The 23,688-nt window shown below is 44.6% G+C and overlaps 1 protein-coding gene across 3 annotated transcripts; it reads right to left on the bottom strand.

The window, feature by feature from the left end:
• Positions 1-676: 676 nt before the first annotated feature.
• MAPKAPK5 (mitogen-activated protein kinase-activated protein kinase 5) lies at positions 677-23,657 on the bottom strand. Of its 3 annotated transcripts, none has more exons than XM_026859810.1 (14): positions 23,614-23,651; positions 18,928-19,001; positions 17,558-17,633; positions 16,290-16,387; positions 14,708-14,816; positions 12,005-12,094; positions 11,284-11,379; positions 9,953-10,033; positions 6,099-6,286; positions 3,630-3,750; positions 2,842-2,972; positions 2,052-2,167; positions 1,588-1,692; positions 677-868 (listed from the first exon to the last, which is right to left on the bottom strand). In XM_026859810.1, exons 1-14 carry the CDS (start codon positions 23,647-23,649, stop codon positions 774-776), a joined length of 1,416 nt encoding a protein of 471 aa, XP_026715611.1. In that variant the 5' UTR covers positions 23,650-23,651; the 3' UTR covers positions 677-773. The 3 variants fall into 3 exon arrangements, with proteins under 3 accessions (XP_026715611.1, XP_026715613.1, XP_026715610.1); XM_026859812.1 differs by having other exon boundaries at positions 679-868; positions 2,046-2,167; positions 17,558-18,490; positions 23,614-23,657; XM_026859809.1 differs by having other exon boundaries at positions 679-868; positions 2,046-2,167.
• Between the last annotated feature and the right edge of the window lie 31 nt (positions 23,658-23,688).

The following is a 23,688-nucleotide window of genomic DNA, read 5'->3' as shown; positions in this document are numbered from 1 at the left end:
AAGTAACTTGTACATAAGTAAGTAGAACATTCTTCTATTCTGCTGTTGAACAAGATGATAAAAAGAGGAGTCTTATGCTGAATGGCCAATTCAGCCTTAAAAAAGGTCTGAGGAAGATGGAGGGGGGGGGAAAAAAAAAAAAAAGAGGGCTAAGCCTTAAAGAAGGTACAAGGAAGATGAGGAAGAAGAAAAACAGAGGGCTACTGATCAGAACTGAAAAATACAGCAAGCACATGGCCTCAGGTGCCCTTGGCAAGGCCAAGCGTGGCTCTCTCGGGTCATCCCGGGCAACAAGAGGCTATTTAGGGGCCTCTACGGAGAGACTCGGAATTCAGGCGCAAATGGCAGCTACGAAGTTTGTGTTTCACAGCACTTGCTTCAAGTACTCACTGAGCAGGGTGTTGAGAAACTGGGGCTGTCTCGTTCACATACACAGTCATTGCAGCTGGCTGTACGTATAGCAGATGGAAGGCAGCTTCTGCAACTGGTTATTAAGAAAAAGAATGGTCTTTAACAATATAATTTCCCCCATCTGGGGGACTGATGATTAACAGTACGTAAGTGATCATATATACCTCAAGGAACTGAGTTTTAAAAAAATATTACAGTACCAATGATTTTTTTTTTTTTTTGGTATCTACAACTATACAGCATTTTCAAGCAGTATGGAAATTTAATGAAATAATTATGATTTATTAATTTACATAAAAATACTTTTTACAGTTAAAGAATAAATCTTAAATGGTAAAAAAAATAAGATTAAGAAGCTCCAGCTATTGAGAGTCATGGGAGTTTGTCTGCTCTTCGATAACTTGTTTTACTATTTCTGCCAGTTTTAGTCGATCCACTTTATCTGTGAATCCTCTGCCTGAAAGGAAAAGAACAGGCAGTCAGCTGGTGCCAGGCACGAGGAGGAAAGCAATCGTGGCTGGAGTCACACACGGACCGAACACAAACCAACGCTCCACACAGAAACTCAGGACAACATTTGCAAGGGAACCAAAACGAGTTACAATCTCTAGTTCCATTGAAAAAAAAATTGAGCATTTCTAAAAACCTAATTTAAAACCAGACAGATGAAAGGGGAAGAGGCACGACCAAGCCTTTGTGAACCTGGCTGACGCCCCTGGTTCCCTCCTATTCATCAGCATCTGCTCCTGGGGGCCGACACCTCCGTGTCCCCCCCCGTTTTGTCAAGGAGCCATCTGAACACTCCCAAGGCAGCTTTAATTCTGTCTCCTGTCCAAACCAAGCAGAGACAGAGATGAGGGCAGCAGCCTCCAGCACAAAGAGGGTCATAAACAGCTGGAAGGAAACCAGCTCAAGCTGTTTGTGAAGCGATGCTCCATTTGCGCCGTCACGTTCTCACACGACTCGGTGCCTCTGAAAACTTTACCCTGAACCTCAAACAGAAATTTGAAAGCAGAACTTTTAACCTCATTTCTAGAGCACCCACGCCGGCAGAAGGGCCGAAACAACGTCAAAACCCAAGAAATTTTGGTTTGATTTCCATGTAAGAAGGCGACTGCTGCCCCTCTTTCACCCGGCATTAGCACCATTCTCCAGGGAAGAGAAGGAATTCCTCACCGTTCCAGCTGAAGCTCTGAAGAGTGTCTCGCAGCAACTTACACTCTCGATTATACTTCCACGCCTCCTGCATCACTTCATTCAGCTTCTCATCTTCGTTCTCTCCTATTTTGGAGAACAAAGATAAACAGGTTTGGCATTCTGCCTCGCAGCAACACCCAGAGCTTTAGTAAACAGCATGTGCAGTTATTCCCCCCTTGCCTCGCTCAAACTAGGAAATGGGTTGGAAAGCAGACACTCCTCTTGGAAAGTGATTTGAACAGCTCTGCACGTCACTGTTGACACTAACGTTATGCATGCACCAAGATTACAGTCCAGAGACAACGTTTGCCTCTCGAGACTGACTAGGACAATAGGAGTTTTGTTTATCCTTCCTCTGACCACTGACACGGATTGATCTTGAGGCAAAAGTCAGCGTCTTGGATATTTAGAAATGTAACTTTCTTAAAAGTGGCAACCTTTACCAGCCTGTGGTAGAATGCACTGAGCAATCACATCTCTCAGCTTTTCCAGAGCCACGTTGGAATCGTTACTTCCATTCTCAGGGTCATGGATGTAAACGCCATCCTTTGGCTTAGTGCTGCAAAAGAACAAGGAGGAAACGATTACAGTTTGAATGCAACTCAAGCTCACAGAATCATCTCGGTTGGAAAAGACCTTGAAGATCACCTAGTCCAACCATTAACCTCACACAGACAGTTCCCAGCTACACCATAGTTACTCCTTGCATAATTGCACCAGTATAATGATCTCTTTCACTCTTTGGAAAGCTGGGACTGGGAGGTAGATTTAGCAGTAATTCTATGTCCTATACTATGAGACCCGTTTAAATATGAAGGAAAATAAATATTCCTTTAATTCATTCAGGTAAGGGTAATCCTAAAATGCATAATCCTATTTTTCAGGTAGGTAACTCAAACAAAGAGAGAGAGAGATTACCAGACTTTGTCAGTCAATGTCAGGGTCGAGAAAAAAAAAAACAAGCTTGGAATTCCTTCTCCCTGTTTGCCTTCTCTTACAAAAAAATGGGTCACATGTTGAGTGTGACTAGACTCCCTCTTGCCCTCACTGACATATTTTGGAAGACACACCGTATGGTGCAAGTATTACTTCACCCCAACCACCCGCTTCGGCATGAAGAGTGTCAACCAAATCAGAAATTCAGGAGCGTGCTTACAGCTGAATGAACCTGCAACCTGCCTAAAATCGTTCTGCCTACACTCTGATCTTTCAAAACCAGCTTTAGAGAGTTACCCCAGTAATTTCCTTTTGCGCAGGATTGGGTTGTTGACGGAGTGAAGGGGTTTGAGACTGACTTTGAGGTCTTGGATTCTCATGTTCGCAAGCTGTTCTGCATGAGCCTGTTGTATCCCTGCAACCATTGCCTGGAATGAAAAGAGTTGAATGGGGTGTTTTAATTAGCTTCTTTTTGAGTTAAAGAACAATATATGGACAACGTTAGCCATGGACAAAAAAAAAAAAAAAATATGCACCAAAATCCCATTTGTTTCAGAGAAACAAAACTCAGGTTTGCAAGAAATGACTACAACTGCAGTTGTTGACTGTGGGACAATATATCCCGACCTCACAGGGGCTAAAAAGGACAAAGGATCACCTCTGCTTCTCGTGTTCCTGAGCTTAAGAGCGCTGACCGAACTCCTCTTTGAGCAGAGTTTAAAGGAAGCAAGACGGGCTATTCATTTGCTGCTAATTAATGAGGTCACAGCTGTAGTCAGGTATAAAACATGGGGAAAAAAAAAAAATTATAAAAGACCTACAAAAGAGTCCTCAGGCATGTCTACTCCATAGTTTGTTCTCTACTTGTTAGCACATGGCTGCTCTTTCCATTAATTTTGGAACATCCTCTAGCCCCAATTTCAAACTGAACTGCTTCCATTTTCTTACAGAGATCTCAGGCTCATTAGGGCAGAAGGGGAGCTCTTTCTCTGCCTAACACCGTGTGAAAGAAAACGCTCCAACCATCCGAGAGCTACCCAGCTCTCCTGGGCAACATTCTTGATAAAACAAAATGTTGTTCAGACCTTGTCCATCATCAGCTGGGCAGAGGGTAGGATGTTATCAAGCGCCTCGGTGGAGTTGAGCCAGGGATGGTCCAGCACACCTTCAATGGTCAGTCGTTCCTCAGGCTTGACCTTCAGCAGCCTGTGAGAGAATCAATCAGTCCGTAACGAGCTCTTTGTTGATCTACAATGTGCTGCTCTGTCTGCCATCAGAGCATTTAGCGTCCTCTAAGCATCAGAGGGGCCATAAAAGAAACTCTTCCTAACGACTAGGACGCTAAGCTGACCCAAAAGCAGTCTGACTTTCCACCAGCTTCACCGACCCTTGCTGTGGTGACATTTTAATGCTATCACAGCTCTCCTTCAGTTCTATTCAGCAGCACAGCGTAAAGAAAGGCACTGAAGGCCGTTTTAGTAACACCCGTGCGCTGCCGAGCTCTAGACTCCCATCCTCCCAGATGGGAAATGATCTTCCAGATGAACTGGAAACGATCCAGACAGAGACCCTCTGGAAATGCACATCCAGAGCTCACCCACGTAATGCTCTAAACCCACACCAAGGACTCCAGGTGTGGTGAAGAAAGGCCAAGTGTCAAAGTCGGAAACCTGTTTGGGGAATTAACTGCTTTCACCACACAACTCCTTAGCCTTCCTCTCCATGCAAAAGCCTTACGTAATGGACACTTTGGCAGGCTACGGCACCTCAAAATAAGAAGGAACTTTATTCTGCAATCTCTGAAAACTCCATGGAGTTAAATTTTACTAGGATGAAACCCCCGAAAGAGATTTTGCAGATCAACCCGTGTTCTCATGGCAATCACAACTGTTTAATAAAAAAGTTTAAAATTTCACACAAAGTGCCGACAAGTTTCCCCAAGAGTCTGAATTAGAAACAGAATGACTTGATGAGTTCGTCGCACTTTCTTAGACAATACTCTAAATCAGCTTCCTGGCTGCAAAGCAGAATTGTTTAATGTACCAAGAAAGTGGAAATAACTTTTACAAAATGTCAGCAGGACCACGGGCTAGCTTATAAATTTCACTTGTAAGGCCACGCTGCCAAACAGGTCGTAAGCTCAGTTTTGATGCAAGACCCGAGACACAAGCATTCCCTTTCTGAAGGTTTTCAAAGTCCCAAGCTATTATCAAGCACGGCAGCTCACAAAGCTTGAGGTCAGAAATCAGCTCGACGTGCTTGAAAGGAAGCAGCTGCCTGAATGCAAAATATGACCTCCAGAAGCGAGACTCCATATGAATAGCAGTCTACATAAATAAAATGTAAACTTATCCAGAATTATATAAGGTCGGAATGTATTCCTGCACCGTAAACACTGATTCAGACTCACTGGCTGGAAAAGACGAGCAGGAGAGGGAGTGCTGATAACATTAGTGAGAGAATTAAGTGAAGCGAACTGAATCCAAGTCACAACATTCTGCGAGCTGAGTTTCATGGCCATTTTAAAAGACAATGAAACCTATTGACTGTGAAGCTTGTGAGTGAGAATAAAGAGCTGACCTTGGGCTAAACAGAAGTTTCACTGCAACACAATCTGCAGTTTATTTGGCGAAAGGTTGCGGGCTCTTCTGCACTGCTATAAACAGGTCCTGGCACCCTTTCCAAACAACCTAAAATCCTTGGAGATTTTACAGTACAGCAGACAGTGACAGTTTAAGATTATTTAATTGATTTTTTTTTTTCTATTTACGTTGCTTTTATCCTTCCAGTTCTTCTGGTGATATAAGCAAAGGCAGTAAAGTCCCTCTCACATTTTAAAAAATAAGCAAGGTCAAGACCTAATCAGTGCCACATTCTTGCTTTCAAACAGGACCACAGGATCAGAGTCTTTGAAATATTTGCAACTGAGAGACGTGCACTGCCTGAAAAAGTTTCCATTAGCATTTAGAATAAAATATCAAGGCAAAACCTTACCTCATAGTCTGACACCTTGTGACAGATCTTAACCTCCCTTCCCATGCCTCTCTCCCTTGTCCCTTTTTAGACCGTGTATTATGTGCACAGGGTTTTAAGGGACAGATTTACCAGATCCTATTACACCACCTAAATGTCCCCTGATTTTAACAGGAGTTTAAACATCACCACAGGGGATACGTGCCTAGAGAACACTTGCAGATGCAGCAGCCAGCTGCCTGTATTGTTCTGAAGCAAGGTCGTGTACCCATTCCCCTTAAAGACTAAATGCATGATGCACTCTAGCAACTCCAGAGACAGGAGACATCAAAAATTGAACACAACAGTTGGGAAGGGGGGGGGGGGGGGGGAAAAAAAAAAAAAAGAAAGAGGGAAAGAAAAATATTTACCAGACTTCATTTGCGCTGAATAAGACAGAAAATTTTTCAGCTGTATGTGCTGAAGACAATTCCCCCCGACTTTGGAATAAATAAGCCCTTTGTGATAACGCACTTTCACGTGATTTTCCAATTTCTTAATATAAGCAGAGAGCAATACAACATTTTCCTGAGCTGACTCACTTTCGCACAATGTCTTTCGCCATTTCTGAGATCTGGCTCCACTCTTCCTCTGGAAATTCAAAACTTCCTGTCATGATCTTTTTCCGCATGTCCTTTGGAATTGTCCGACTGTGGTGTTTGGAGTAAAACGGAGGGTATCCACACAGCATCACGTAAATAATGACACCCAGGGACCACAAGTCACAGCTCTGAAAGCAAGGAAATGATCACTTTGGGGCGCAATTCGCAGCAAGCAGTGGTGTAGCCATGTTAAAAGTTCTACGTGATTCCCTAAGAAAACTGGAACCCAGCTCAGCCTCCTCCTAAAGGTCCATCTGAGGACCTTCATGGATAAATAAGGCAAGTATGTATGCACAAAATAACTCCGTGCTGCCAAGCTAAACTGCTTCCAGTACCCAAAAGTAGCTTGTTTACAGAAAGCGTTCCTCTAGCTGTGCTCTGCAAGGGTAAATTGTGTGGAAACGGCCGGTGCGTCAGAGGCGTGAGGAAGCTGCACGTTTATTTACACCGCCCGGGATACTGGAGCCCTAGTCTCTCAACGTCAGAACATAAACCAGAATACAGTCATTTTTCAGAAGGTGAGACTAAAAAAAGAAACAGCATTGAACAAATGAGCTAGCAGAGATATTTAATCAGAGATGTCTGTAAGGAAAAAAACCCACACGTCCGGAAAGGCACGGAGATGAGGCAGCTCCGGAAAGGCAGGAGCAGCATTTCCCAGCTGCTTCTGCTGCATCCTCCTGCCACCCCAGCCTGGAGCCCCCTCCCTGCCCTCCCGCCGCTGCTGCTGCTGACGGGATCCGAAGGACTTCACCCAGGAGGTGGATCCAGCCAACAACCAGAAGCTGAAAGCCAGAGCCATTCCCCACCTGGATCCCTGCGTGTCCATGCAAGACACTGCTTGGGAAGAAGGGAAGAGCCCAGACCTCAGTTCATGCTTCTGCTGGAGCACATCCTTAAGGATGCAGCTCTGTTATCACCTGGTTACGGCAAGGTGCAGGCTAGGGCTGGTAGGACCTGCTCTGACCCTCGCCATCCACTCCCAATATTTCTTTTGGGCCAACACTAGCATTTGTACAGCTAATGACTGATTTTCACTAGCTTGGCTTCCAGCCCCACCTGTCCTCTTGCGGACTCCTGAAGGTTTATGCCAGCACAGGGATGGACAGGAACACACGGCCAGGCGTAAGCAGCCGCCTGAACTCCAGCCAGGTTCAGGTGACTGTGGAAAGACACACGAGGGCAGATTTGGGGAACCAGGCAGGTTCTGCGATGGGTTCACACAGACAGGAGTCTGCAGAGCTGCCAACTGAAGCAACCTCAGCACCACCCTCTCTGCCCCAGACTGTATGTTCCACCACCCACTCTAGGACAGCACAGTTTCAAACACAGAAACTCTGACTCCACCAACCGCTTTTTGACTGGATCAACACCAATCCAGGAAGGGGGAGTCAAAGATGAGACTGTTTCCTTCTGGAGGGAATACACTTAGATCAGCTCATACCGATCATTACATCAAGCCCTCGGCTTCTGGCTTTTACAAACCATGTGGATGCTGATAATGAAAGAAACCCCACGGAGTTACCTCACATACATATGGCTTAAACAACTTGCTGAAAAGCAAATTCAGATGGCTCTAGAAGTCTAAATTTTTATTTAGAGACCTAAATTCTCATCATTTTTCCACTGACCACAGAGAATTTCTAATTAAATCCATGGGACTTTAGGCATGTAAGTAGGAAACAGGTGTCCAAGTTCTTCGTGGACAAGGTTTCCCTGATTATTCAAGAGTCAACCCCTTCCAGCCATGACACACAGACACATATTTGACCCAATACACACACAACTTAATAAAAATACTCAAAGATGTGTGGTTTCCTCCAATTTAAATCTGTGGGATTGTGCTGCTGATCATGAAGGTGGATCACGGGCATTTCCACTCAGGCTCTGAACTGCTGTGGAAGGACAGTGTACCTGGGAGTTTATCACAGGCTATTTCAGAGAACTAGGCATATGCCAGATGCTGCTTTTGGGGTGAGTCACACTTGGCAAGGTAAGGACGAGGCTGCTTCTTTCAGCCGCCTTTCCAGTTAGTGCCACCGCGGCTGAAAGCAGCTCTGAGTGACCCCTCAATTCTTCAAATGAAACATGAAAACAGAATCCCTGTATCACATTCTAAATTTCGAAAGATCAAGGCAGTTGAACCTTCTTGGTACGTGAGTTAACAGCAGTTGCATCTGTTTTCAAGGTTCCTCTATTCTCTACAAGAGTATAACTCAAAATACTTTGCTTCAGGTGTCATAGCCAGGACTCTTTGGTTCATTAGAAGAAAAAAAAACAGCTGCCAAACTGTTACCAACACAAACAGGGAGCAATCATCCACATCCACACCACGTCCTGGGTGTCTCTGGAATGGCATCGACTGGAGAGGGCTACTAGCAGAGAATAAATCTGCTGCAATCCACAGAAGTGGAATTCCTGACCCTGCCCTGTGAGACTTTCCAAATTTATAAAAAAATCACCTTTCCCTGCGACAGAGTTGACATGAGAGAGGGCAGAAGAAACTCTGTATTGAAAAGACTATTGGTACCTGTCTGAGAAGTCTTTGGATAAGAAGTGCCTGGCTTCGATCATCCATCTGCTTCTCCAGCACGGAGAAGGGATAATCATAACCCTGAAGGAGGCTCATCTGTGATTGGGAAACGCATGTGGACTAATTCAGTGAAAGTTATCTCTGCCCATCTTTGCTTTAGGTCTCTGTGGAAGGCCACTGAAACACAACCCAATATATAAAACTATCCCCTCTAGCATGTGGTGGGTTAAACTTGAAGCTGGAATCGGTGTAGCTGCTTAGCACTGCAATCAGAAACCAACTCATTTGAATCTAAATCGACACTCGAAGAATACTCAGTGGTTCAAAGACTGCTAAGCCAGCAGGAGACAGTGATGATAATATGGAGGAAAATGTTTTGGAATGACTGAAAAGGAGCACAACCATTCAGGACACTTTCTGTCATAACTTTCCCAAGACTCTAGCAGCAGTTATTGCCCGTGGCTCCTGCTACAGACAACACAACACTGGTCATTTTGCAGAAGATCCCTGATACCAACGAGGTACCACCCCAGCTGCCTGAACAAGACAGCCTCAGTAGTGCTTTACACTTCCAGAAACCCCGGCTGACAGCAGAAAAGAGATTTCCTCCTGCGGAGGTGAAAGAACTTGCCAAGTGATCGATCACGCTCCAGCAGAACCATTCTACTCCCTCCAAAATCTCGTTAATATTTAGTGCTCCTTGAACAGTGTTTGTATATTTTCCCTTTAATTAGAGGATCAATTTAATGAACCAAACGTGCATTTCGTTATTAGCTCTATCAGAAAGAAAGCAGAGCCAGCAGAGCGTTTTAGTGTGTCACTAAGCTACCTGCACAGATCCCTGGTTCAACTGAATGAAACCCGGTCTGAACCGAATACATTTACAGGGAGAAACACCACTGCATACCTGGTCACTCCTGTTAGAAAAGCCAAAGAAACCACACTTCTGAGAAATCCAGCCCCAAGGATCCTACGTCCTTACAGCTGAAAACACACGTGTACACAAAAAAACAAGCAACGTGACGCGTCCCCGCTGCTTCCTGTAGGTCCTGCTTTTTACTCAGTGCGAGGTATTTGGCTAGTTAGATGTGTTCCTATCACAGAGATCTGAACAACTTTATTGCTCCTGGCCGTGTGTCATTTCAGAGCCACGTTTATTGCCTTAGGTGGTAAACCATGTCTATAAACTCCTTCTACAGAGGATACATCGGGGGGTGGGGTGCTCTAGAGATCTTGACTTGGGGACTATTTCAGAGCTTACCTTGTTATAAGTGTAAGGTGTTGGAGAGGTGGGGATAATACCAGACTTTTCTTTCTGATGCCGTCTTTGTGCCTCCAATACCTGTTGTCAGGAGAGGAGGGGTGGGGGGGGAAAAGAAAAGGCAAAATACATCTCATCTACAGACACCACAAACAGCAATGCCTATGCCAAAGATGCCTGATGCTTCTCCATTCGATGGACTTATTCCAGCTACTCAAGACGCTGCCAAATTCAAACTGTTCTTCCTAAGACAGACTGGAACTTTCTACATGAGGAAAATTTCAGCTAAAATATTTTGCTGCTTTGGATGAAAATTCTAGTTTTGCCTGAATTAAAGCATTTGCTCACATCTCTTTTGGTTAAAACCTCTAGCACCTCCATGCTTTGGAACTAGAACCTAAATCATGTTTGGAGGGTAACCCTAGCTCCAGACATGTCCCTTTTTGCCTCTCCCATGAACAAATCGCAGCAAATTTGTCCCTTGCTGATCAAATCTGGGTTTCTACAAAAATCTGGGTTTAAATACGCTCAGGAAAAGCTTTCTACAGGCTTGGTTTCACCCGTTTTATAAAGCCTGCCTGTAGCACACACGGCCCTTCACCAGCAGGCTCCCGCTGAGGAGGCGTTCTCAGGGCACTCGACTGTGGCCGCGTGCTCCGATCTCTGCAATGGCTCTTCCTAGTCATTAAAGGCTGCCGACGTGCCCAGTACTGCAATTAAGCATCTATCTGCAGTTTTCTTTTAATTTTCTTCAGGACTCCAGCACAAAGCACAAAAGGAAGGAAAGCAGGACTACAAAAAAACAGCCTGTCTGTAATTATAGATTATGTCTTAATGCACGCTGACGAGGGAGCCAAGGGTGAACAGGTAACCTCCTGGCACTGCCTTCTTTTTGAGCAATTGCCTTTCCAGAACCTTTTGGTTTCAGCAGAGTCCTTTTTAATGTTATCTTGAATGAGCCGCAGGCTGGAAGAAGGATTGCAAAGCAGAGATTCTTCCAAACCAACTGCTTTAACGCAGTTAAAGGCCAGTTGTCAAAATCCTGGAGTAGTCTCAGTGGTGGGAGTCGAGCCTGGGAGACTCAGGGGGCACCAGCACTCAACCAGCGGTAAGAACACAGTCTGGGAAATTTGCCTCGCGATCTTCTGCTGTAAACAACAGATCACCGTGGCACTCCATCCTGAAAGGCAGCTACTATACAGTTACTCAAGACTCCTGCCCCCAGAAGCCCTTAATAGGGCAGCAAAGGCTTTTAAAATGATGTGGTTATAGAGGCAAAGGCAACAAAGATGATGATTCCCCTTTAGCCTACAACTGTAATCATTTGTTACCTGAGGTGCTACGTAATACGGAGTGAACTGTGGTGTCATCAAGTCACCTTGGTCTACTTTGGCAAATCCAAAGTCACACAATTTAACAGGTGCATCCTGAAACAAGGAGAAGAAGCTTCATTACAAAAAAAATCTCATTGTATCAGCTTTTCTAACGCACATTCCTCACCTTGGACTCATCTTACCTTTGCCACACATACTCCTCTTTTATATTTATACCCTTGTCATTCCACAAAGCACCTAAAAGGTCATAAACTGATCTTTGCAACGATAATTTTTGTTTTCCTGGGTGCTCTGGCTCAAAAGCAGTCACCCTCTCAGATCTGGGAAGCACTATGCACATTGTAGGGGGGATCACTGCATGTGCAGGGTGGTTATAAGCCAGAGAAGAAAGAAACAGGCAAGTGCACGGATACATCCAAGCACCTGTACCGCAGGTTAGAACATCCCGAGGATGCCCAAGGAGGAAGTCTGGCAGAGCAGATCTTCTCTGCAAAGCAGGATTCTGTGTTGAGGTAGAAAACCTGACCCCTGTTTACCAGCACGGGCAGCCTGTACTCCAAGTAGATCAGAGCACAGGAAAGCACGAAGCCAAAAAAAATCATTCATTTTTGTCACCGAAATGTTGCATTAATGTCATTTTACAACTACTCCGGAAACCACCATTGAGCCATTTTACAGAATTCAGCAGTAAACGAAGAACACCAAGTCTTCATCTTACCAGAGAGTTATCCTTGAAGAGGAGATTCTCAGGCTTGAGGTCTCTATGTGCAATGTTTAGTGAGTGGCAATGCTGCAAAGCCAAAGCTATCTGAAAAAGGGCACAACAGATCAACCACAATTACAGAACTCCTCCTTTCGCCTGGACACTTATTTTAGCTTTAAAAAGGACATCGCCAACACAGCTTACACCCCAAACATTTTCACTTCACTTGGGTGCAATTTGGAGTTAAGACAAGCCCGGCTGTACCGCCCAAGAGTGCAGTAAAGCAACAATTGGGAATGAAACCCATAGCTTGCATTTCACTCAAAGCAAACAGAAAATAAAAGTTAAGTCGTACTGGGCTTCCCAACCACCTTAATTCGACTAACTCGGGGCATTATCAGCCCCCCAGAAGTGAATCAGATCATGACAGTGTCCTTCTATATGCTGTGCTAGAGGTCACTACACTTGCTTGCACGCTCTCCAGCAATTAGATTCTGTAATTACATGCTGTAATTACACGCTGTTTAACAGTCAACAGCAAGTTCTTGCTTCAGTATTTCAGTAAGTACCTTACTGCATTTGTTGCTGGCTTAAGAGTCAACATTCAGGCAGTTTTCTTTTTTAATTCTTGAGGGTACTGCCAGCAATTTACTCATTTCATGGGATACTCCACAGAAATGTATTACTCGAGTCTTTCACAGCTACTGCTGTGGTTTAGAAACCTGTAACCCAGTCAGGAAAGCTCTGCAGACTGTACATATGAAAGTGCAAGGCATTTAAAGAAAACCAAAGCATAAGTACTTGAATAGCTTTACTGAAACAAAAGTAAGGCAAAGACACAAAACCCTTATTTGAAAGTTTTCCTACTGGCTTCTGCAGGATCCTACCCACACACGGCACCCTGGGTGATGAGCTCAGTCCTTAGAAGACTGAAAATTACTGTGACAAGGAGAACTTCGGCGTTAACTTAGCTCAGAAACAAATATAAACGCATTCCCAGAGAAAACGAGGTAGCTCTGTGACAAGTTTTTAACTATTACCGGGTACAACGACCGAGACCCGTAGCTCAGTGATGAACCACCACTAGATGAAAGAGTTAAGACTTTTAACATTGCTTTCAAACTTCATTTTTATAAACGTTAAAGCAGAGTTACTTAGGACATGAATAACCCAAGTGTACACACAATCAGAATTCAATTCAAAGTATTAATTTTTGGCATAGTTTTAAAAGATTTTCCCCACGTGTTAATCTTGGAGACTGCCTTGCATTGTCAAAATCAAACAGTCCAAAGAACATGAAAACAAACTGTCAAAAATAATTCTGTACCTTCCACCTAATTTCTTTGTCGGATGAAACCAAATAGGTAACAGCACAATTAGCATTTCATTCAAAACAAGTCAAAGCACAAACCAGAAAAGTAAGATTAAATGATTTGGCCCTCTTTTGCCTCAGTACCCAACATTATCTGCCCAGCTGAGGGGAAGCGAGCGCTCAGGGTGCGGATTATTCATGAACAGTCGTGTCAATTTATGACAAACGCTGTAATATCTTGTCTCACATTTTCTTTCCTTTATTCACCGCGGTGATCACTGGAGTGGGAGCAAGACATTTACCGACTCGTATCTCCTGTAGAGCCTCTCACTTACAGATCGTGTATCTTTTGTTTGGAATGCAAGAAGCAAACGATGGCAACTCCAACCCTCGGCTTCACGCCGTGGTGCCAATTCCCATGCAGAACAACTCAGCCATTTCAAAAGCAAGATCCTTTTGCTGGTCCTCTGCTGCGGCTCCCTCAACAGGCTACCCCAACATACCACCTTTCCTGCAACCCTCCCACTGATCCAAGCGTTCTGACTGGGCACCACGTGGCATCCAACAGCTTGGAACTTGGAAGTTCGCCCCAGAACTGAGAGGAAGGGACACTGGGGATCCCCACACTGAATGCCATGGAGGGCCTTCTGCTTCATCATCCTGCCTACCCTAGTAGGATGTAAGCTAGTCACACCAGATGCACTGCTAAGCAACAAAGAGCCCAGTGGACACCATATCTAGTAATAAATACCATGGAGGCTTTAAAACACAACGTTCCGGAGTGAGTTGCGTAGAGAAATGGAGAGGGAAACATGACATCAGAGCAAACAGCACAGAAAACATGCACTATAGTGGTACATTCCTCTTGGTATCTTCCACGATAGGCAGGACTTCCATAAAACCAAACACAGAACCCAGCTTGAAAACCACCGGCCCAGGACACGCGTCTGTTACTATCTGCTACCCCCCTCAAGAGGCGAGAGAAACACCAAGTCTGTGTCATGGCCAAAGGCAATCCTCAAACTGGAGCTCAGGAGCCACGCGGGGTCTGGTGAGAGCCTGTGGACTGTCGGAGGTTACACTTTTAAAACAACAGCAAGGGATACGGCAGGAAGATTGCGCAAGAAAATTGGCGAAGGGTTCTGTAGACCGGGTTAGGAAAACCATTGCTAAGGACAGCGGAGACACCAGGGTCCCAACCCAGAAGAACTAGCCCACACCTTCAAATTCTTTGCTTCTCTTAAAACTTTGGCATTGTCAGGTTATAACAAAGCAGGCAATGATCATCGGATCAGAACTGAGGATTATTTTAGCTTGCTTTTTTCCCACCCCCCCACCCCAAGAAATTGTTAAATACTTTAGCCATTATCATTCATGGATTTGCTTATACATGGGTGTTAACTTGCCTGCTTTGTTACTTGGCTTGCTTGCTTCTCAGTAAAGTGCCGGTGCTGGCTGATTCTGTGAAATAGCTCTCCCCCTTCCATCATCTCCATTACAATTAGGAGCCGAGCCCTGTTCAAAAGCATTTCATTTTGTTATATTAAAAATAATCAAAAGATAACAGAATTGCTAAGCTAATAATGCATAACTTCATATCTACTGATGCAGGCCAAAAGAGAGACATATACTTGCTTCTCCTACAGTTGTTAGAGCTATTGTGGTTCCGTAATTTTGCCTTTAAGCATGTAAGCTGCAGGATTTTCTGGCTCCCTGCACAATCTGACTCACTGATTTTCAGCCAGGAACCTACAGTTTTGCTCTTCACGTTGGGCTCCCACATCCAGCTGGAACAAACACCACGGACATGTCTACAGGGATGCAGCCAGACAGATAGGTGCAAGCTCCACCAGCAAGCCGGGTCGGACCTGGAAGCCATTTAGACACAGCAGTGTATAACTCTGCCCTTCAAGGATAATACGGCAGGTAGAGACTTGAGCTGAACAGGCTGAACAGCTTCCAGGCTGGAGCTGGCTTTGAGCAGAGCACAGCCCTGTCCGCACCCATCCCTGCAGACGTGCCGATCGGCCTAGCTCTCTGCCTTGGTGCTGAAGAGGTTCACGGCAACTCAGAAGCAGAAGTTTGAGGAATTACTTTAACGCTTTTGAGTCTGGACACTCTACGGTACCTCATGATTTTAATCTAGAGTTGCCATAATGATGAAGGACAACGCATGGGAAGCGTGGAGATCAGGACTGCTAGATCCTCAAGAAACTACCTTCTAGTTCTTCTTGCCACAGAGCAAAATCAGGTCTATCAGAGACTAAGACAGGTCTCAGCTCTTTAATTCTCCCAACTGTAATTTTTTTTTTTTTTCCCCTCAACTAACATCCAATTAGAAGACGTTTTTATCCCAAGCGATATTAATGGTCTGCTTCATGTTTTGCTGTATTCATTTTAAGCAGGACAATGCACTGAGAGTTTACAGGGCAGAACCTATTATTTTTAGAGACGATTCTTTCTTCCTTTTTTTTTTTTTTTTTTTTTTCAAGACTGGCACTCTGAGTTTCCCAGTGGCTCACAGGCATCACCATCATGTGAAAGGATCTCACTTAGGATTCTAGGTAGCAACAAAAGTCACAGCTCTCCAATCCTGTTTTAACAGCGCTTTGAAAGCAGAAGGAGGCTCAAAGGTTACAATTCAGTTCAAGCTACTAAAGCAATATCAAAGCAGGACAGAAGCTAGAAGCTAATATACTCTCTTAGACAACGCAGGTATCACAGACTGAATCAATGAAAAACCTAAGAAATGACGATGTATTCAAAACCAGTAATGAAGGACGCAGATTCATTTAAATGTGCAAAGGTCTGAGCATCAAGAGGGGAAAAAGCAAGCATTGCTTAGTCTGAAATATAAATATCATATCGGGAACCCCCTATCAATACTCATTTTGGTCATACTGTGATTTAAAAAAAGCGAACTCCACTATACCTTGGCCTAAACATGGCAAACAAGCTGTGGGAATGAATCACCCTATGTAATCTTACCTTGGGCTGGATTCATGTGGGAACTGCACACTGTTAGCATAAACTTCAATAATTTGAACAATGTTTGGATGTGTTGCACACATCATGTGCAGACGTACCTTGAAGAGAAGGGAAGAAACGTTACTGTAGACAGTGACACGCACCCGACCAGCTCTGCTCCTCCCTCTGCCCCCAAGACTGCAGCACCAGCCTCAGCACCAGTCGCACCCCATTTCAAATTATTCCAAAAATAAGAAATGCCTACAAGCGTTTATATGAGCGACCAACAGCCATTAAATTACTTAAACTGAGACAAAAAGATCATATATTACCCACGTGTTTGTTACAGACCGCCGAACTGAACCCACCAGAGTTCCCACAGAAAGCCCAATCTTTGATTTCTTTGTGGTTTTAAAATAAATTTAAAAGCTAGAACTAGCTTTAAAGTAGCAATAGAGGTATGATTGAAACTGAAAAATTCATGAATAAAACATGAAACTCCATAATCTGGCTTCTTTTATGGCTTGATGATCTAGCACTCACAAGACGGGAAAAACTCATCTCCTGTTCTGACTTTCTGAAACAGGCACCAAAGGAATTTTCCCCAGTTTAAAGCTACCTGGACTGCTACATGAAGCCGAGGCTCTTTGTAAACAGATTATTTTTCCCTGGGAATTTTAAATGAGAATTTGCTCAGTAACGAGAAATGGAAGTTGCTTAAACCTTGAGGACAACTAACGCTTCTTTCACTTTCACAACTTGCACTGCCCATCATTTTCAACAAACTGAAGGTTTGGTACCTTGGCACGCTCTTGCCCGCCACAGCGATTCACAAATGGTATCAGTGAGCTTATTTAGTTTCTCATACACAGATAAACCAGAGTGCAACATGAAGCATTCTTGGCAATTCTTAAGAGTAGCGACATCCAAGAGCGAGATGTAGGGAAACAAAATCCATCCTAAACTATTCGTGTTACATTACGCAGGACGCAGGGAGAATTCCAGCTCTGAAATGCAGCTCTATAAATTAGAGTTGTACACATACAGCTAGCAGCTCCAGCAAACTCAGAGAGTTAGAACGACCCTCTGCTTCACCCACCACCTCATCCTATAGGAACTGAGCACAGCAAGGCTGGAGGATCACACCTAAGGAATCCTGCATACACGTGGTGGGGTGGGGTGTTTTTTTTTGTTTGTTTGTTTTTAATTTTAAACCATTGCAACAATTCACCAAAAGGGCGAGATTTTGCGACGTGTCAGAAGGCAGAGAGTATAAACAGGAACTATACCTCATTTCTAGCTTTTGGACGATCAAGAAGAATTTTCAGTGCAAAGCGTTCTTGAGAGGATTTTTTCACGCAGACTCTGGTATTACAGCAACAAAATTATTCAGTCAGCAAGAACGTTAAAGAGACACTTCAAGCAACTGATCTGTAGTTATGAGTTTGCTCTCCACATGGAATTAAGAGGAATGCCCACAATCTGGAATATACAGGGCACCCGTAAAGCCTCCGTTTTCAGCCTTCCACAACAATCACACAGGTTATGCAGAAACACCTCACGTAAAACCACATATTTTCAGCAATGCAGAAAAAGTACTTTAGAGCACTGGGTCACTGCAGACAAGCAGAAGGCAGTCTACACATTCAGCCTGAAGAGATGCTTTGGATGAAAAAACCCAAACCACACAGTGGCAGCCTGAACATCTCCAACGGAGGGTGTAGTCTGCAATAAATAAAGTGTTTGTGAATGGAAATCCTTGTTTTGGCAAGGCCACCGACTGTGCCGCACACGGGTTTGTTTTTTTTTTCTCTCTTTCCCCCATTTAACATAAACAATTGAACTGCGTCAGAGGGGAAGGGCCCACATATTAACGGGCAGCTAAAAGAATAAAGCACAAAGGGATATTTTAATAAAGATCAGAGGCAACACAGCAACACAAAACGGATGAGAAAGCCAGTTGCCTGGGCAGGAAGATAAATGGTGGCAAAAAGACAATCGCCCTGTCAAACGCCCAGCAACAGAGAGGCGCAGACATTTGTTTTCCGGCACTTGTGCACAAATTCCTGCTCCCAAGAGGGAAAGTGCTTGTTGAAAAGGGAACATATGTTTTGCTTTACAGAAAGCATCCAGTTCCTGCAGGGGTTAGAAATTCATGATGGGCAAGTCTGGTTTGAGATGCGGAGCTGACGGCACTATCTGCTTTGGCCTCACGTGATGATCTGAAAAAAAAATAGCTGGTAAAAATAGCTAATGGGCACGCAGGGCTGATGCCCCAAGTGATGACACCGTAGATGGGAGCAGCGACCTCTGCACCGCCCTGACACCAGTACCAAAAGGACAAAGGTGTTGGAGGAGCATTTTCTGCCACCACTGTGTCACAACCGACTCCCGTTCCCACTTTGCTTCAGGAACAGGGCAGTGAGACAGGAGAAGGCAGAGAGGTGGGAGAGTTTTTACATCAAACATACCCCGTAAAAGACAGTACCTTGCTTGCACAGCAGCTACGACCCACACGGAGTAGAGACATTTATTTATTTTAGAGTCTTCCACATAGCACGTGGCTCTGCTGTCAGCACGCTTAAAATACATCCTCACTTCTCCCCAGCTAATGAAACAAGCTGAGAATACACACAAATCCGCAGGTGTAGTGTCTTACCTAACAGGACCACTGATCCCAGCTCCCAGCTTCTGAGTCCAGTTAATGTTGTACTCCTCTAAAATGGAGGTTTCCTATTCAAGGAGCAGGGGGAGGGGAAAGAGAGTAAAAAAAAAAAAAAAAAAAAAATTTTACTACATCCCTTCAAAAAAAAAAACAAACAACAGCTCAGCAGACCTGATTCGCAAGATACCCGAGCAGAGAAAAAGCCTGCTTTGGAGTTTTGCTTCACCTAAGAAAATTAAACATAAATACAAATGCTAACAGAATAATAGATCTCAGCTTAAAATTATTTCTCTGCAGCTGAGACTGCTCATGCTGGCATTTTCCAACAGAATTATTGAGAACAGTAAATGGGATCTTGTGCCTTTAATACAGAAAGCTTCCCCCCCAACTCTTAAATCCAGCTTCCTACCTAGAAACGATCAATCACAAAGGACCAATTTCAGCATTATTATGTATTTTCTGGTCGTACAGTACAATGGAAAATGACTTTGCTGCTTCCTTAGGGTTTTCAAACCTTTGGATATGTTAATACTGTAAATTAAACCCTGCATGACTAGTTTTAGCTTGTCTTGATCATGAACCGGGCTCGTGTTTATAATTCTTTTGTCCACATCCATATAAAGCAGGGTTTGGTTTTGTTATGACACAGCCTGGGTGCTATCATGCTTAAACATGTCACAAGGCAGGATGCAGGACGGAGCCTCAGCACCGAGCATCGTGATTAACGCCCTGCCCTGTGCTGGGGCTCGGCGCTGGAAACGTTGTGGGCAAACTCCAGCCACCACGTAACGCACGCCATCAAAATTCTTCTACGTTGCTACCTGACGTTGAGGAACATCTTTCAAAAAGCCACGATTTCTGAGAAATTGCAAGAAAAGGAGTTGGTAACAAAAAGCTAGCACTGGAGAAGCTAAAACGCTTCCCCAAATGCGCTGAAAATAAACGGAAGAGTCCACTGCTGGCAAAGCAACTTTATTCTGATCGGATTTTTTTTTTTCCCCCCTCTCCCGTTAACTTCCATTCAAAACCTGCAGCATTTCAGGATTCACTCGTGCTACAAACTACGAGAAAACAGAGAACACTCGTGCTCTCAACTGGGGTATTGAAAATGGCAATCCCTTCCCTGGGATGCTGGCCTCTGCCTCGACAGTCGGGGATGGACGCGGCCAGGCTGGAGCCAGACCTCACGCCACATGGGTTGAAAACAAAGCAAGAGAGGAAAGCTGATACTCAAGGCAAGATTTGAAGGGATTAGAGGGTAAAAAAAGACAGATATGAAAAGAAAAACTGCCTTTTAACACAGTCTGGAGTGGGTATCACATAAATCATAAATAGCTAGCATGAAGGGTGTGAAGGAAGAAGTTAAAAGTTAACTGGAGATTTGATGAAGGGTTTTTAAAGAGAGGGGAAGAAAAGCACAGTGGATTGTACATGGTTTGTTGGTTTCAGGTAGAAGCACAAAGTTTTTCTTATTAATTTAACTGACATAAATTTCTCTCAGGAGAAGCGTATTAGGGAAAAGCCGATTTAAATTTTCCTGATATTCGGATACAGAACTGAAGGCATCACAGGTGGGATGAAAACACAATTTCGGAAGAGGTTTCTCTGAACTGAGGAGCACCTCCTCAGCACGTGCTTTCAAGCTCACACTTCGTGTCTTAAGTTGTGAAGGCAAACCACTGAAACGCAGAAGCAGACGCCAAAGTACTCTGGAGCGACAGCGTGATTAAGCGACCACAATTCTTTGGTATTTTTATACTGCTTTGAAGTCTGCTGCTCCTGTTCCAAAACCCTGCCTGCCCCAGAACTTACCTAACCCTTTCAACTGCACAGGTTGGTCTAAAAAGAGTTACTCCACGTACAAGCCCACTCTTGACTAAACAGCTTCTGCTACCTGCTGCCGCTTCTCTGATGGCACGGAGACCATTTGCTTCATTTCAGCTGAGCAAGTGGAAGAGGAGTTGATCAGGAATTGGGAAGTTTGTGATTTATGAGCCAAATGAAACGAGAATAAGATCTGATGGCTCTCAACTCCTGAAGGACAAGTTCAACAACTATAAGTAAATCAATTTTTAATAAAAATTAATTTCCTCTTTTGTATTCTGTGTATTTACCATGGCTTTAACTAAAAAAGCCAATATTTTTTGTTTTCTGCATTTGTATCTGGATTCCAATCTTCATTACCAAGTAGTTGTACAATTTAGAAATAAAAATGAATAATTTAGTGATCTGGAAACACTGTTCACCATTTCTTAATGATACAAAATACAGCATCTGAGAACTCAGATGTCCATCGATGTACAGAATTACCGACATCTCCTAGTTCAAAAAACAGGAGCTCCACATCTGGTGCCAAGACGAGCTGCAAATCCACACAAATTCATAACATTCAAACAGCGTGAAATACTTAAAACGTACAGGTATAAAACTGCCCTCAGAAAAATATCCAAATCCAGTTCCACTGGCAAGCCTAAATGCCTCGCCTCTCCACCGAGGTTACTGTACTGCGGATGCCAGCAGCTGAGGGTACCGTATCCTGTACTTAGCTCCACATCTGGAGAATGAAACACCTGACAGCAGCACGGCTGCACGGGGCTGACTGAACTTGTAGACTGGCTGACGGGTCAGCCAGAACTAATCTGCTGTGGCTGGGAACAGAGGAGGCAGAAGAGCGGCGGGGAAAGCGCTTTCAAAAAAAAAATCTGCAGTGGTGCAATTTCCTACAGTAAAGCTTTTTGCTCCTACTGTTAAAGGAATGTTAAACTTCCGATCGCTCCTCACATTAATTTCTAGTGGGCGAAGGGAATAAATGAATGTGAAACGCATTCGGTTCCAAAAAAAAGTTTCAAGCAAACTGTAAGAGTTGAGTTCTCTTCGACAGCACAATTCCCTTTCAGCAAGCTCAGGGCACCTAAAACAACGGTTCAAGCATCCTCCCATGCAGAGTCAGCAGTCTGGGATGCTGACAGCCCGGAAAGGCAGGACTGAGACTTCTCCCAGCCGGATCTCCAACAAACTGCTTTCAGACAGGGTTAAGCAGGCAGCGGGACTGCTCGGGGGAAAGCTCAGGCACTTCTCAGTTTCCGCTGAATACCGACGGGAAAAGGTTTGAAATAAGGTACTTTAAGAATAATGCGTACTCACTACAGTCAGTTAAAAATATACAGACCGCTGCTTGGGCAAACTCCACGTATTCAACAAGTGAAATGCCAACAACACGTGTAACTCCACCTCCACTGCCCCAACGCTCAGCCTTTCAACTTTGGCTGGTTTGCCTTAAACAGAGCGGTCGCTATCTTGAATCACAGACCTTAAACCTGCAGATGCAGGCGAAAACCAATCATCAATCTTGAACAAAAATCAAGTATTTGAGTAGCAATCAGCATAATATATAAAAGTACTAAATTATGGTTTAGATTCAGACAATGCCTATAACCCGAAAGATTTGCCCAGAACCCCTCCAAACTGAGAGGGGCAGGAGGCAGATACAAGACTGTCCCTACACTTACACAACTGCTTTGGCTTCTTTGTTTTGTTTTTAACCCCCAAGAGCTTCGATGTAGACCTTTACCTTCACATGAAATACCACAGAAATACTTGAAAACCCTTTTCTGGAAACCTTCTGGACAGCTACTTCACCCGCACTGTGCCAAGGCTGATAACAAAGCAGGAACAGACAGCACACAATTCTGATACTTGATCTCATAGTTTAATTCCAATCTGGGTTGTGTGAGCACTGTGCTTAGACTTCCTTCTGCTTTGGGCTTTTTTACTTCAAAAGGCAAGACCCACATATTTTAAATCAACCCAGATTCCAACAGCACAAGGCTGTGTTGCTACTTCACTTGCATTGTTTTTTTTCCCCCCAACGATCTTTGTAAAGACAAATCCCACCTTGGCAGATAGCAGGGCTAAGGAAGGGTGGCAAACGCCAATGCACGGGATCTTTTCTCTACATCCTCAAGGAATTTGTTCATCTTATTAAAATTAGCATTTAGGAAGGCATCCAGAATCTGTGACAGCAAATGCTTTGCGCAAGGTAAAGAACCCGCAGACAGTCTTTAAAACCTTGTTTTATTGTCACTGTATCTCAAAAGGGTTTCCCCAGCTTCTTCAGGAAATCCGCTCAGCCAGGTCACAGAAGGATTCACTGGGAAGCGCTAAGCTCACACAGATTCTCGCTGTAAAAAAAGAAATCCTGAATCTGTTCAGCTCTTCTACCACCACTCAAAACACAAACATCCCACACGCCAGATTTGTTTTCATGACAGCATCCGAACAGGAACTCGGAGATGGATCGAGGCGACAGCACTGGCTCTGCAGCCGGGGACTGCTGCGAGGCAGAGACCCCGGCTCCCCGCCGCCCCGAGCAGCCTCGGTTCTGCTCCCCACAGCCCGAACATCACAACTCCGATCCCCCACGGCCGGATCCTGTGGAAGCCGACTGCCTGCAGCTCCCATATTCCTGCCCGGTGTCTGGGGCTCCACACCGGAGCCCAGCGGGTGGCGAGGCCCCGGTGCCAGGGCAGCGAGGAGCAGAGCCGCAGGTGTAAGAGAAGGGGGGAGCGGGACCCGGCGGGCCCCAGGGCCCTGCCCAGGCTGTCCACCTCCCCCCGCAGGGCAGGGTACGATCGGAGGCCGGTGGCGGGGAGACCCGGAGCGCCGCTGCCTCCTGCCTACCTTGATCATCTTGTCCATCTCGTGATCCTCCGACATCCTCCCGCCTGTCTCTTATTCTTCTACAGAAACGTTTCT

Source organism: Athene cunicularia (assembly GCF_003259725.1).
Source record: "Athene cunicularia isolate RWA chromosome 15 unlocalized genomic scaffold, athCun1 chr15_part1, whole genome shotgun sequence".
NCBI classification, from domain to species: Eukaryota; Metazoa; Chordata; class Aves; order Strigiformes; family Strigidae; genus Athene; species Athene cunicularia.
The sequence above is the reverse complement of the archived record's forward strand: the minus strand, read 5'-3'. Positions and strand labels throughout refer to the sequence as shown.

Bases quoted from the DNA above. Each gene is read 5' to 3' on its own strand.
- MAPKAPK5 (XM_026859809.1), bottom strand. From the start codon at position 23,649: ATGTCGGAGGATCACGAGATGGACAAGATGATCAAG. The intron at 10,034-11,283 runs GTAACAAATGAT...TCCTGACAACAG, and splicing joins CGTATTACGTAGCACCTCAG to GTATTGGAGGCACAAAGACG. The intron at 6,287-9,952 runs GTAAGCTCTGAA...CCTTGCTTTCAG, and splicing joins CACCTTACACTTATAACAAG to AGCTGTGACTTGTGGTCCCT.